We start from the raw sequence: 14,477 nt of genomic DNA on the forward strand, positions 1-14,477 counted from the left end.
GACCTTGACCTTGTGAAGGATGACCTTGACCTTTCACCACTCAAAATGTGCAGCTCCATGAGATACACATGCTTGCCAAATATCAAGTTGCTATCTTCAATATTGCAAATGTATTCATAAAATAAGCGATTTGTGCCACATATATTTGACCTCTGACCTTGAAGGATGACCTTGACCTTTCACCACGCAAAATGTGCAGCTCCATGAGATGCACATGCATGCCAAATATCAAGTTGCTATCTTCAATATTGCAAAAGTATTCATAAAATAAGCGATTTGGGCCACATATATTTGACCTCTGACCTTGAAGGATGACCTTGACCTTGACCTTTTACCACTCAAAATGTGCAGCTCCATGAGATACACATGCATGCCAAATATCAAGTTGCTATCTTTAATATTGCAAAAGTATTCATAAAATGAGCGATTTTGGCCACATATATTTGACCTCTGACCTTGAAGGATGACCTTGACCTTGACCTTTCACAGCTCAAAATGTGCAGCTTCATGAAATACACATGCATGCCAAATATGAAGTTGCTATCTTCAATATAGCAAAAGTTATTGCAAAATGTTAAAGTTGGCGCAAACAGACCAACAGACCAACAGACCAACAGACCAACAGACCAACGGACCAACAGACCAACAGACAGACAGGGCAAAAACAATATGTCCCCCACTATTATAGTGGGGGACATAAAAAAGAAAAACCTTGTAAACACTGTAGAAGTCACATTTCATGTCCAATCTTCATGTAACTGTGTCAAAATGTTTGTCTTAATGATATCTTGGTTGAGTTCAAAAGTGGTTCCGATCTGTTGAAAAACATGGCTGCCAGTGGGCGGGGCAGTTTTCCTTATTTGGCTATAGAGAAACCTTGTAAACACTCTAGAAGTCACAATTTTTGCCCAATCATCATGAAAGCTGGTCAAAACATTGGTTCAATTGATGTCTCGGACGAGTTCGAAAATTATCGAGTTCGGTGAAAAAACATGGCCGCCAGTGGGCGGGGCATTTTTCTCTATATGTATATAGTGGCAATGTTCCCTATTTGGCTATAGAGAAACCTTGTAAACACTCTAGAAGTCACAATTTTTGCCCAATCATCATGAAAGTTGGTCAAAACATTGGTTTTATTGATGTCTCGGAGGAGTTTGAAAATGGTCGAGATCGGTTAAAAAACATGGCCGCCAGTGGGCGGGGTATTTTTCTCTATATGTATATAGTGAAAACATGTGAACACAGTAGAAGTCACATTTTTGGCCCAATTTTCATGAAATTTGCTCAGAACATTTGTTTCCTTAATAAGAGAGTTGAGTTCAAAAATGGTTCCGGTCAGTTGAATAACATGGCTGCTGGGAGGAGGGACAGTATTCTCATTATGCCCCCCCCTCCCTTTCGAAGAAGAGGGGTATATTGTTTTCCTCATGTTGGTCCGTCCGTCCACCAGATGGTTACCGGATGATAACTCAAGAGCACTTATGCCAAGGATCATGAAACTTCAAAGGTACATTGATCATGACTCGCAGATGACCTCTATTGATTTTCAGGTCACTAGGTCAAAGGTCAAGGTCATGATGACCCGAAATAGTAAAATGGTTCCCGGATGATAACTCAAGAATGCTTATGCCTAGGATCATGAAACTTCATAGGTACATTGATCATAACTCGTAGATGACCCCTATTGATTTTCAAGTCACAAGGTAAAAGGTCAAGGTCACGATGACCCGAAATAGTAAATTTGTTTCCGGATGATGACTCAAGAACGCTTATGCCTTGGATCATGAAATTTCATAGGTACATTGATCATGACTTGTAGATGACCCCTATTGATTTTCAGGTCACTAGGTCAAAGGTCAAGGTCACAGTGACCCAAAATAGTAAAATGGTTTCCAGATGATAACTCAAGAATGCTTATGCCTTGGATCATGAAACTTCATAGGTACATTGATCATGACTGGAAAATGACCCCTATTGATTTTCAGGTCACTAGGTCAGAGGTAAAGGTCACGGTGACCTGAAATAGTAAAATGGTTTCTGGATGATAAGTCAAGAACGCTTATGGTTAGGATCATTAAACTTAGACATTTGTTAAAGATTGAATGAACCGGCTCCTCCCAGGTGAGCGAACTAAGGCCACTTTGGCCCTCTTGTTTAATTTGTCATGTAGACCAAGTTTTTTACCCCACATGACCCTCTTTTGAAATCACATTAGATATCATTGGGGCAAATTTCTGATGAAGTTTAATGAACATAGATCAAGGAATGTTCCCTCTAGTGTGTGTTCTCAAGCTTCTTCCTTAATTTGACAATTTGACAAATAATAAATGCTCACTTTGAGTGTTAACAAGCTTTTTTCTTGTATTATAACCTAGTGACCACGTTTTGTATGCCACAAGAACCAGTTTCAAACTCATCCCAGATATCCAAGTTTCATATAGATAAAAGTGGCCTCCAGAGTTTTAACAAGCTTTTTCTTTGATTTGACCTAATGACCTAGTTTTTCATGTTTCCCAGTTTCGAAACGTATATGAGTAATTAATGGAATAAGTTATCTAATTATTTTCATGAAGATTGGTCAATAAATGTGGTCTCTACAGTGTTCACATGGTTTTTCTTTAATTTGACCTTGTGACCCAGTTTTTGATTCTGCATGACCCAGTTTCAAACTGAGCTGAGAAATTATAGACATAATTGTTCTAAACACGTTTCATGATGATTGGACAATAAATGAGGCCTCAAAGCTTAACAAGCTTTTTTGTTTATTTGACAGAATGACCTAGGTTTTTACCTTTAATGACCCTACATCTAACTCGGCCATTTAGATAAATATTAAAATAAATATTCAGACCGAGTTTCATTATGATAAAGTAGCAAATGTAGACTCATCAGTGTTCACATGCTTTTAAGCTCACCTGAGCACAACGTGCTCATGGTGAGCTTTTGTGATCGCTTTTTGTCAGTCGTGCGTTGTGTGACATCAACATTTGCCTTGTTAACACTCTAGAGGCCACATTTATTGTCCAATCTTCATGAAATTTGGTCAGAAGATTGGTCTCAATAATCTCTTGGATGAGTTAGAAAATAGTAACGTTTGCTTGAAAAACATGGCTGCCAAGGGGCGTGGCATTTTTCCTTTTATGGCTATTTATGGCAATAGTAAAATGTTGTTAACACTTTAGAGGCCACATTTATTGTCTGATCTTCATTAGACTTGGTCAGAAGATTCATCCCAATAATATCTTGGACGAGTTCGAAAATGATGCTGGTTGGTTGAAAAACATGGCCGCCAGGGGGCGGGGCAGTTTTCCTTATATGGCTATAGTAAAACCTTGTTAACACTCTAGAGGCTACATTTATTTTCTGATCATCATGAAACTTGCTGTGAAGATTTGTCCCAATGATATCTTGGATGAGTTAAAAAATGGTAACCTTTGCTTGAAAAACATGGCTGCCAAGGGGCGGGGCATTTTTCCTTATATGTCTTTATATGGCTACAGTAAAATCTTGTTAACACTCTAGAGGCCACATTTATTGTCCAATCTTTATGAAACTTGGTCAGAAGATTTGTCCCAATAATATCTTGGACGAGTTCGAAAATGATGCCGGTTGGTTGAAAAACATGGCCGCCAGGGGGCTGGGCATTTTTCCTTATATGGCTATAGCAAAACTTTGTTAACACTCTAGAGGCCACATTTATTTTCCGATCTTCATAAAACTTGCTCAGAAGATTTGTCCCAATGATTTCTTGGATGATTAAAAAAAAATGGTAACCTTTGCTTGAAAAACATGGCTGCCATGGGGCGTGGCATTTTTCCTAATATGGCTATAGTAAAACCTTGTTAACACTCTAGAGGCCACATTTATTGTCCAATCTTGATGAAATATGGTCAGAATATTTGTCTTAATGATATCTTGCATGAGTTCGAAATTGGTTACGTTTGCTTGAAAAACATGGCTGCCAAGGGGCGGGGTATTTTTCTTTATATGGCTTTATTAGGCTATAGTAAAATCTTGTTAACACTCTCGAGGCCACATTTAAAGTCCGATCTTCATGAAACTCGGTCAGAAGATTCATCCTAATAATATCTTTGACAAGTTCAAAAATGATGCCAGTTGGTTGAAAAACATGGCCACCACGGGGGTGGGGCTATTTTCCTTATATGGCTATAGTAAAACCTTGTTAACACTCTAGAGGTCACATTTATTTTCCGATCATCATGAAACTTGGTCAGAAGATTTGTCCCAATGATATCTTGGATGAGTTCGAAAATGGTTTTGGTTGCTTTAAAAACATGGCCACCAGGGGCGGGGCATTTTTCCTTATATGGCTATATATGGCTAAAGTAAAACCTTGTAAACACCGTAGAAGCCACATTTATTGTCCAATCTTTATGAAATTTGGTCAGAAGATTGGTCTCAATGATATCTTGGATGAGTTTGAATATAAATTATGTTTGCTTCAAAAATGGCTTCCAAGGGGCGGGGTGTTTTTCCTTATATGGCTATAATAAAACCTTGTTAACACTCCAGAGGCCACATTTATTTTCCGATCTTCATGAAACTTGGTCAGAAGAATTGTCCCAATAATATCTTGTTATCTCAGGTGAGCGACTTTGGGCCTTTCAGGCCCTCTTGTTCTTAAATTTGACGTTGTGACCTAGGTCCCACTTGACCCAGTTTTAAACTGCAGAGATATCATTGGAATAAATGTTCTAGTTTAATGAAGACTTTGCTATAAATATTAGGCCTCAAGAGTATTTGATACCAAGAGATTCCGTTTCAAACTTTGTCAAGATATCATTGGGACGAATATTTTGATGAAACTCGAGATTAATCTTTTACTGTGGCCTCTAGAGTCAAATGCTGACCCAAAAAGCCATAACAAAAGATCACCTCAGACGTTTTAGTCATTTCACTAATTATGTATGTATAAACCAAATTACCAACTTTAATTAATGTGAAAATAAATGGAACTAAGGATCGCAAGTCTGACTTATAAGAAAGACTTCAAATTGTGTGGTTTTAAAGTTTGTTTAAATCTTAAAATACCTGTGACTTAAGGGAACACATTTTGAGCAACACAGTTGACTGTGATGTTTGCAGTAGGTCTCTAGTTGTTTAGGAGTGTGTATTTCACACATTTGCAAAAAAGCCTCCAACTCCTTTGAGACTGGCCACTTCTTCATATTTCCCCGGTCATACTTTACATGTTTACTAAACAAATAGTCATGTAGCTCACAGCACTCTCTACAAAAACACTGTCGACATTGTTCACAGTAATACACTGCATATTTTTCAATATTCTTTTTGTTCTTGCATGATTCGCAACAAAAGAAGCTAATCCTTTCAGAATGTGCCGCCATTTTATTAACAAACAATACAGTAATATAAAAGAACTTGTATTCAACTGCACTGTAAGTCTTTACTCCTGTAACGATATTACAGAGATGTGTTGTTTCTTTCAAAGCCTTTTTCTACCATGCACTAACAGGAGTCTTTAAACCTCAATGAAACACACACAATCAACAAATGACTTCAAATGTTAAAATACCTCTAGATTAGCTCTGCCAACTACATAGCTTGCTATATCACCTGACACAATGTTTTGCCCTTGCATTTTTATTGATAAGAAGTTGCTGTTTTTAAAAACAAGTCCCATATGTAGGTCATCACCATTGTATTTTATATGAAAAGTTTCTTCTAAAATCGCTTTATGTTGAAGCATTGTCATATTCAGATTTGGTTTTCATATTTCAAACATTACAACTAGTTGAAGGCTTCCAATTGGCAGGAACTTTAAAATAACAAAGTGATTCAATCAATTGTCGATCTATTTCAAAGAGCCAGACATTTCAATCACACTCAGAGTTTGGCCAGGCAGGTATATCAATAATGTACAGGTATTCACTGCGGAAAGTAATCTTTTGGATTTTAGAGGAGCTATTGAAGCATGAGTACTGAATAATTTTCAAAAGTCTTAATTGGACCAGAGAACATTTAGGGTATAATATTATCAGTATAATTATTCAAATTGTGTTAATATCTATTTAATGGATCAAAATTTATATGCAATGTCAATCTTGTAACATGAGTATAGTAAAGGAAAACATTTTAATAGATCTCTTATTGAGCTTGCTAATCATTGCTTTAACAGTCCAACAGAACTCGCTTAAATAAATATGGGTATTTTTGTTTTGCAAAAGTCCTTTCAAGCAATTCAGTTGTTACTGTACCTACGTATTTTCATTCCACACAATGGATGTTTTAGTACAGATCAATACACTGTTTTTGAGGTTGTTATAAGTTTGCACATGCCCAATATATGGGTTTATATCCTAGGGTGTAACTAGTAGGCTTTAATACACATTTAAGTCCTTTATGGACGTCAGAATGTTAACCACAGAACAAAAAAGTTTCTAAAATAGCATGCAAACATTTATGTAGAGTACCTCACTGATTGCATCCATTCTGTATAAAAAAAAATATAATCAATTGTTACAGAGTATAAATTATTGTTTGGTTATTATAAATATATAAATGACGCATTAAAGAAGTGTATGACTTAAGGTTCTTCCAATTGAGTCGATATGAGTCTATATAAATCAAGTTACCCCTGGGGTATTTCCATTTTCGACCCCAACTGAATGACTTTAACACAATTAGTTGTGGACCACTAGTCAATGTCACACACCAAATATAAAAGCTGGAACAATTTGTTAACCCTTTACCACTTAGATACGTATTTTGAAGCATCTGTACTCCTTTAGAAAGTTAACTTTAATACCTTTAATTTTAATACCTTTCTTACTAGATTCAAGTTTTTAAGGCTCTTTTTCCAGCCCTTAAATACTGATGAGCAGCAAACAGCATAAAACCTGAACAGACTGCAAGTTACTTGCAGGCTGTTCTGGTTTTATGCTGTGTGCACATGACCATTTTTAGCTCATCTTTTTTTTTTGAAGCTATTGTCATCACCTTGGCGTCAGTGTCGGCGTCCGGTTAAGTTTTGCGTTAAGGTCCACTTTTCTCAGAAAGTATCAATGCTATTGCATTCAAACTTGGTACACTTACTTACTATCATGAGGGGACTAGGCAGGCAAAGTTAGATAACTCTGGCGTGCATTTTGACAGAATAATGTGCCCTTTTTATACTTAGAAAATTGAAAATTTTGGTTAAGTTTTGTGTTTAGGTCCATTTTATTCCTTAAGTATCAAAGCTATTGCTTTCATACTTGCAACACTTACTAACTATCATAAGGGGACTGTGCAGGCAAAGTAATGTAACTCTGACTGGCATTTTGACAGAATTATGTGCCTATTTTATACTTAGAAAATTGAAAATTTGGTTAAGTTTTGTGTTTAGGTCCACTTTATTCCTACAGTATCAAAGCTATTGTTTTCATACTTGCAACACTTATTAACTATCATAAGGGGACTGTGCAGGCAAAGTTATGTAACACTGACTGGCATTTGGACGGAATTATGGGCCCTTTATACTTAGAAAATTGAAAATTTGGTTAAGTTTTGTGTTTTGGTCCACTTTACCCCTAAAGTATCATAGATAGATAGACACTCGCAAACTATCATAAGGGTACAGTAAAAGGACAAGTTGCATAACTCTGGTTGTCATTTTTACGAATTATGGCCCTTTTTTGACTTAGTAACTTTGAATATATGGTTAAATTTTGTGTTTCGATCCACTTTACTTCTAAAGTATCAAGGCTATTGCTTTCAAACTTCAAATACTTTCATGCTATCATGAGGGTTACTGTACCTGGCAAGTTGAATTTTGCCTTGACCTTTGAATGACCTTGACTCTCAAGGTCAAATTATTAAATTTTACTAAAATTGCCATAACTTCTTTATTTATGATGAGATTTGATTGATACTTTGACAAAACTACTCTTCCCTGACAAACCACAATAGACTCCACCCAAACCATCCCCCGTGCCCTCCCCCCCCTAATTTTTTTTTTTTTAAGATCATCTCACAAATGACCACTACACCCTCACACTATACCCCACCCCCCACCCACCCCCCCCCCCCCCACCCCACCCCCCCCCCAATTTTTTTAAGAAACGGTTAAAAAACACAAATATTTATTTTTATTATTTTATGTTTGAAATACCGTCCAACCATGGCACCCAAGAATACCCCCCCCACCCACCCGCCCCCACCCCCGAATTTTTATTATTATTTTTTTCATTTTTTTTTCTGCATTTTTGGAAGATAATGTAATAAATGTCCACACCCCCACACTATACACCCCTCTTCACTCAATCCCTCCCTCCTTTGTTATTGAAAATAAGAGTCCCTTCACCTTTAAAAAGAAAATAGATGAGCGGTCTGCACCCGCAAGGCGGTGCTCTTGTTACTTTTTGTCTGAGTGGGAAAGGGTTAACTTGGAAAGAGTCACCCAGGGATCATTCCAGTGAAGTTACATTAAATATCTGCCGAACCGTTCAGGAAGAAAAGTCGTTAAAAGAAAATGTTAACGCATGCATTGATGGCTGACAACATGGTATCCTAAAAGCTCCACATGAGCACTATGTGCATAGGTGAGCTTACAATTGAAGGAATAATTTATAATTTAACAAGGGGGCCTTAAGGCACTCACCTGAGACATGTAGATACTAAACCTTAATGTGCAGATGGTGTGATGTTTCTATAATAACTGTGGTGTTATCTATATGTTCACTCTGAATGACGCAAATTTGATATGGTCTGAGTATAAGAAGAAATTTAAGGTTTGACTTTAAACATATTTAATAAAAAGCACAAGTAACCCCTATTGGCCCATGTTGACCCCAGTGGCACACTGAGAACAAACTTTGGAGAGGACCTGTAAAAGTAGAGGATGTAGCATCAAACCCTTGCAATTTCTGATAATACTGTTTTTACAGTTATACAGCACAAGTCTCTATAAATCATGTGACCCTCTGGGCGTGGTAAGTTTGGGCATGATTTCAACAAACTAAGCAGAGGACTACTATTACATGGTACATGCCAAATACTTGACCTTCAGAGATGATGATTTTTAAGTGTCCACTATATACATATACAAGTAAACCCTGGGCAGGGCCTATTGTGATGCCGGTGTCAAAATTTGGACAAACTTGGTAGAGGACCACCGTACTATGTTAGACACAAAATTTTAGACTCCTGATCCTTGTGGTTTCAGAGAAGATTTTTAAAGTTATTAACTGCTGTATGAGTCTATGTAAATATAATAATATTATGACCTGTGTACATGGCCAGTTTTTAGAGATTTTTATTTTTTTAACTACCGGTACATCAATGTGTAAGGAAAACTAGTAACCCCGAGATTAGGGCAAATTTTGACCCCACATGAAATATGAACACATTTGGTAGAGGACCACCATAGAATGTAACACACCACATATAAAACCCCTGACACAAGAGGTTTGATAATAATGTGACCCCAACAGCCAGTGTTTACCCTAGGTAAATTAATTATGATTTGAATACATATATAATAGCTAATAAACACATGCATTTAGGCACTTGCATAACAGATCACAAAAGAACACATGCAAATAAAGTAATTTATTTTTGGATTTTTTTTCATTGTCAAACATGTAGGGTTTTAAGAATGCTTTCAGAATAAAACAGCAAAGCAGATCAGAATTGCTGATTTGTATGTATATAAATAATGCCGAGCAGTATGAATAAACCCTACAATAAATGCATCAAAAGAATATAATTAAATTAATTAAAAAACCTTCAAAGTCTAAAAAATGTTTTATGATTGAACCTAAAAAGTGTATTAGCAATGCTGGCATATATAAATAGCCAACCCATGTGTCGACTTGCAAAAACCTGACACCCCAAAAAATCTGACAAAAATGTTTCACCCATTTCATCACTTAAAATAATGCAAAGACAAGTGTGTATGTTTCATGTGTCCTGTTTTATTGTGCTCATGGTGAGCTTTTGTGATCGCCTTTTGTCCGTCTTGCGTCGTCCGTCGTGCGCTGTCAACATGTGCCTTGTTAACTCTCTAGAGGCCACATTTATTGTCCAATCTTCATGAAATTTGGTCATAAGATTGGTCTCAATGATATCTTTGATGAGTTTGAAAATGGTTACGTTTGCTTGGAAAAATGTCCTGTCAAAACTTCTGCTAGAAAGGGGCAATAAATGAGGCCTTCACAACATTTACAATGCTGATACCGCACAACACAAGTAACAAACAAAAAGAGACCACACAAGAGATGTGTTTTTCAGAAACACAATGCCCCCTTCTTTGCTGCTTTGAAGCCATATTTTTGACCTTTGACCTTGAAGAATGACCTTGACCTTTCACTACTCACAATGTGCAGCTCCATGAGATACAAATGCATGCAAAATATCAAGTTGCAATCTTCAATATTGCAAAAGTTATGACCAATGTAAAAGTTTTCGGACGGATGGATCGACAGACTGACTGACGGACAGACAGACGGACTGACGGACATTTAAAAAACTATATGCCATCCTTCCGGGGCATAAAAAACACTGATGTACCACCATTAGGGGCTGTAATCCTGCATGTACATGTTGGGCGTAGTATTGGTTGCCAACATGAACCTTACACTGATAATCATTCATTAATATAGATAGGCACTAAAATTCGAGCCTCGTTCTGTAAAATCAGGGCTTAACCCTTAACCACTTAGATACATATTTTGACGCATGTGTAGTCCCTAAGAAAGTTAAATTTAAGTAAAGACTTTTCTTAAACAATTCTTTAATTCTTAAACAAGATCGCCGTGGCGTAATGGATTTGGTGTCGGCCTAGCGATGGGGAAGTCACGGGTGCTGTCTCCACACTGGGAGCGTTCTCTAGATCTTTCACAAAGACACCAAGTACTGGTTATAGGCCCAGGAAACGGACTCGAGAGCGTTTATATAAGCCTGAGGCTTTCGATGCAATCGAGCTAAAATAAATAGGTTTAAACTAAACAATTCAAGTTTTAAAGGCTTCATTTCCAACCCTTAGATACTGATGAGCAGCAAACAGTATAAAACCTGAACTGACTGTGAGTTACTTGCAGGCTATTCTGGTTTTATGCTGTTTGCATACAGTAATTTTCACTTATCTTCTGAGTGGGAAAGGGTTAAGACACGTGGGTAGTGTCCTACATTAACCTGTAGACAGAATAGGGACGAGACTTTCCCTCTAAACTGTACTTTTGCTAAAAAGATACTTCCTTTGAAAGAAAACAACAATAAAAGCGGGAAACAATAAGAGCGGACAGTGTTGTTCCTGAATAGCCTGTGTGGACTGCACAGGCTAATCTGGAACGACAATTACTGCACATGCATGTATGCCGTTTGCCCACATCAAAGTTTATTATAAATTTGGCGAATTATTGGTTGCAAACATTTACCTCAAATTGACATACATTCACAAATAAGGTGAGGTACACAGGGGTTTGGTGCGTGGCCAATTCACTGAAACATTATCAACATGTCAAATAACAACATTGTTCTTCATATTGATAGCATTTCAGTGAATTGGTCACACGCCTAACACCTGTGTTACATGTTGGACATAGTATTGGTCACATGCCCAACACCTGTGGTGAGGCACATAAATGATAAAGTGATAAGTTTATTTTGTTTGCAGAATTGTTCTGGTAAAATGGATGAGATATTATCCCACCAGATTACTGGTCAAAGCTGAGCTTTGCCACTTAGGTTGTGTCAGGAAATTATTTGTACAGCCATTCCCACATCCAACCTAATATAGGTTTGTTGTCAGTTACTGTCATAAATACCTGCACTTAGTTTTTATCAAACTGTTTGGTCAGGAAAAGTGTGTGAAGGATACTGTGAAACCATTATTATTCTTGGGACATTAATGTTCTTTGATTTCGGAGTTGACTGATCTAACAATTCAACACAAACACATGTGCTAAAAAGGAAAAAGATCAACGCAGCTTCCTTTTTGTGTGTCCAAAATCAGACATCCACAAATTTACATGTCCACAAAAAGTATTAACCCTTTACCGTTTAGATATGTATTTTGACGCGTTTGAAGTCGCTTAGAAAGATATATTTAATTAAAGACAGCAAACAGCATAAAACCTGAACAGACTGCGAGTTACTCACAGGCTGTTTTGGTTTTATGCTGTTTGCACATAATAATTTTTACTTTACTTCTGAGTAGGAAAGGGTTAAAAACTACAAAAACTTAATTCATCCCACAGAGTTGCCGGATGTAGAGGAATACGTTCAGTTGAAGCGTACCGTGATATTGCAGCTCTCACTGAGCGAGGCGGAGGAATGCTATCAACTCTGGGGCCACATCTCGTGTAACACGTACCTCGCCCATAGCTACGTTGACAAGATCCTAGCGGAGCAGCGACCCTCGCTAGATACCAGCAGTCTGGACAGCGTGAGAAGTGAGAGCTAGTTTTACCCTTTACCACTTAAGATACGTATTTTCACGCATTTGAAGTCTTTGAGAAAATCAAATTAAATTTAAGTCCTTTTTTAATATATTTAAGTTTGAAAGGATTCATTTGCAACCTTAAGATACTGATGAGCAGCAAACAGCATAATACTTGAACAGACTGTGAGTTACTCGCAGGCTGTTCTGGTTTCATGCTGTTTGCACATAGCCATTTTCACTTTGCCTCTGAGTGAGAAAGGGTTAACTAGTTACATGGATTTTAATAGATTTTGTTAACCGGGAGTCAAAAGACCTCACGCTCCACATTTTTAGGGGCCAAATGAAAATTTCAGGGGTTAACATACTTTAACCAAGAGTTATTTTGTTTCTGAAAGTTTGTAAATACTCTGAAAATGTTGTTTTGCCTAAACGTAAGTAAAATTCGTAGCAATGCGCACAAATGGTGTGATAACAGATATATATTTGGGGATACATGTAGCTTCTTGGTAATGTTTGCATCAAAATGATGCAGGGCAGATTATTTGCAGCAGTCAAAAGAGAGAAGTTTTCAAAATTCTTGCATCAAGAAGCTGGATTCTGCTTCAATTGAAATCCCTTTAGTTATGTTATTATTAGTACAAGGCTTCAAACTGACTAAGAATGATGTGATACAGGGTCAGTAAATTAATATTAGGTCAGAGTGCTTAACTTATTCACTCTTACACAACTAATTACTGATCCTACAAGAGTAACAGACACCACTCAGTCTTTATTAGACCATGTTCTAGTTAGTCATACAGATAAGATATCTCAGTCTGTCGTACTTCCTTTGAATTTAAGCGATCACTTTCCGATCTTTTGTACTAGGAAAGTGACGAAAGGGAAATTGTTTAAACATAACACTGTCAATGTTAGATGCATGAAGAACTATAATGCCGACGATTTTACCACAAAGTTAAAACAAAAGGATTGGGATAAAATGTTTACTTCCGAATGTACACAAGAGTCTTGGATAATATTTAGAGACACTTTTTTATCAGTTTTGAATGAGGTTGCACCAATTAAAGAAGTGCGCTTAAAACAACGAACCGAACCATGGATTGACTCACACATTTTAGATCTAATAAAAAATAGAGATCAATATATGTACATTGTATAAATTCAAGAAATATGGGGAAAAAGAATTTTATAAACAATTCTGTTTTTATCGAAATAAAGTCCAAAAGGCAGTTAAAAAGGCAAAAGCAACTTATATCCACGAGCAGCTAGAAGAAAGTTAACACAATCCAAAATCACTCTGGGCTCATTTAAAATTATTAGGATATAGTGACACAAGTAAATCTTCACCAAATGTTGTCCTTAAAATAAAAGACCGTCTTTGTTTTGAAGCTAAAAATATAGCTGATCATTTTAATCATTTCTTTACCACGGTAGCCGCCGTCTTGGTAGACAAACTTCCAGCTGCTCCAAATTGTTTTCATGTAGCCTCTGATGCTTTTAAAGCCTTTTACATAAAAAGAAATCCTGAAGCTAAGTCGTTTAAACTCCGTACAATCTCCGAACAATTTGTTTACAAAGAATTACGTAAGTTAAATTGTTCGAACATCACAGGTTTAGATGATATACCTGCCCGATTTTTGAAAGATTCATCATCCTTTATTAAAATTCACATTACATTTTTAAGTAATAGCTCTATTGTAAATAATTCTGTTCCAGATGCTATGAAAAGTGCCAAAGTTAAGCCTCTTTTATAAAGAATGATAGATCTGATGTTTGTAATTATAGGCCAGTTAGTATATTGTCAATAGTTTCAAAAATTCTTGAGCGCGCCGTATACAACCAGCTGGAGTCTTTTTACGTCAAAAACAACATTTTGTACGAATATCAGAGTGGGTTGAGGGGGAGGTACTCTACCGACTCCTGCCTGATCCATCTTACAGATCACATTCGTGCACAGACCTCTAGGGGTATGTTCACGGGTATGATTATGCTTGACAAGGCTTTCGACTCCGTGGACCATGATTTGTCGAAAGCTCCTGGAGATGGGCGTGGAGTCGGTGGAGTGGTTCCGCTC

At 37.0% G+C, this 14,477-nt stretch overlaps 3 protein-coding genes across 28 annotated transcripts in view; 1 reads left to right on the forward strand and 2 right to left on the reverse strand.

Annotated features, from left to right (window-relative positions):
* LOC127881786 (uncharacterized) overlaps positions 1 to 5,891 on the reverse strand; it is a 163,763-nt gene extending 157,872 nt beyond the window's left edge. For all 4 annotated transcript variants that reach the window (XR_008050270.1, XR_008050269.1, XR_008050271.1 and 1 more), the window contains exon 1: positions 5,053 to 5,891. The gene's annotated coding sequence lies outside the window, so the exon portion shown is untranslated. The remainder of the gene's footprint in view (positions 1 to 5,052) is intronic.
* Positions 1 to 14,477, forward strand: part of LOC127881760 (protein pigeon-like) — a 238,277-nt gene that overhangs the window by 220,863 nt on the left and 2,937 nt on the right. For 16 of the 19 annotated variants that reach the window (XM_052429864.1, XM_052429869.1, XM_052429872.1 and 13 more), the window contains one exon: positions 12,219 to 12,406. The exons of 2 other annotated variants lie outside the window; for them this stretch is intronic. In XM_052429864.1, coding sequence (XP_052285824.1) covers positions 12,219 to 12,406 — 188 coding nt within the window. Of the gene's footprint in view, positions 1 to 12,218; positions 12,414 to 14,477 lie in introns of all 19 variants that reach the window. One more of the 19 variants, XM_052429884.1, reaches the window with a different exon arrangement.
* Positions 1 to 14,477, reverse strand: part of LOC127881766 (beta-hexosaminidase-like) — a 193,682-nt gene that overhangs the window by 144,681 nt on the left and 34,524 nt on the right. The window lies entirely within an intron of this gene.

This window comes from Dreissena polymorpha, chromosome 5 (genome assembly GCF_020536995.1).
Source record: "Dreissena polymorpha isolate Duluth1 chromosome 5, UMN_Dpol_1.0, whole genome shotgun sequence".
Taxonomy (NCBI): Eukaryota; Metazoa; Mollusca; class Bivalvia; order Myida; family Dreissenidae; genus Dreissena; species Dreissena polymorpha.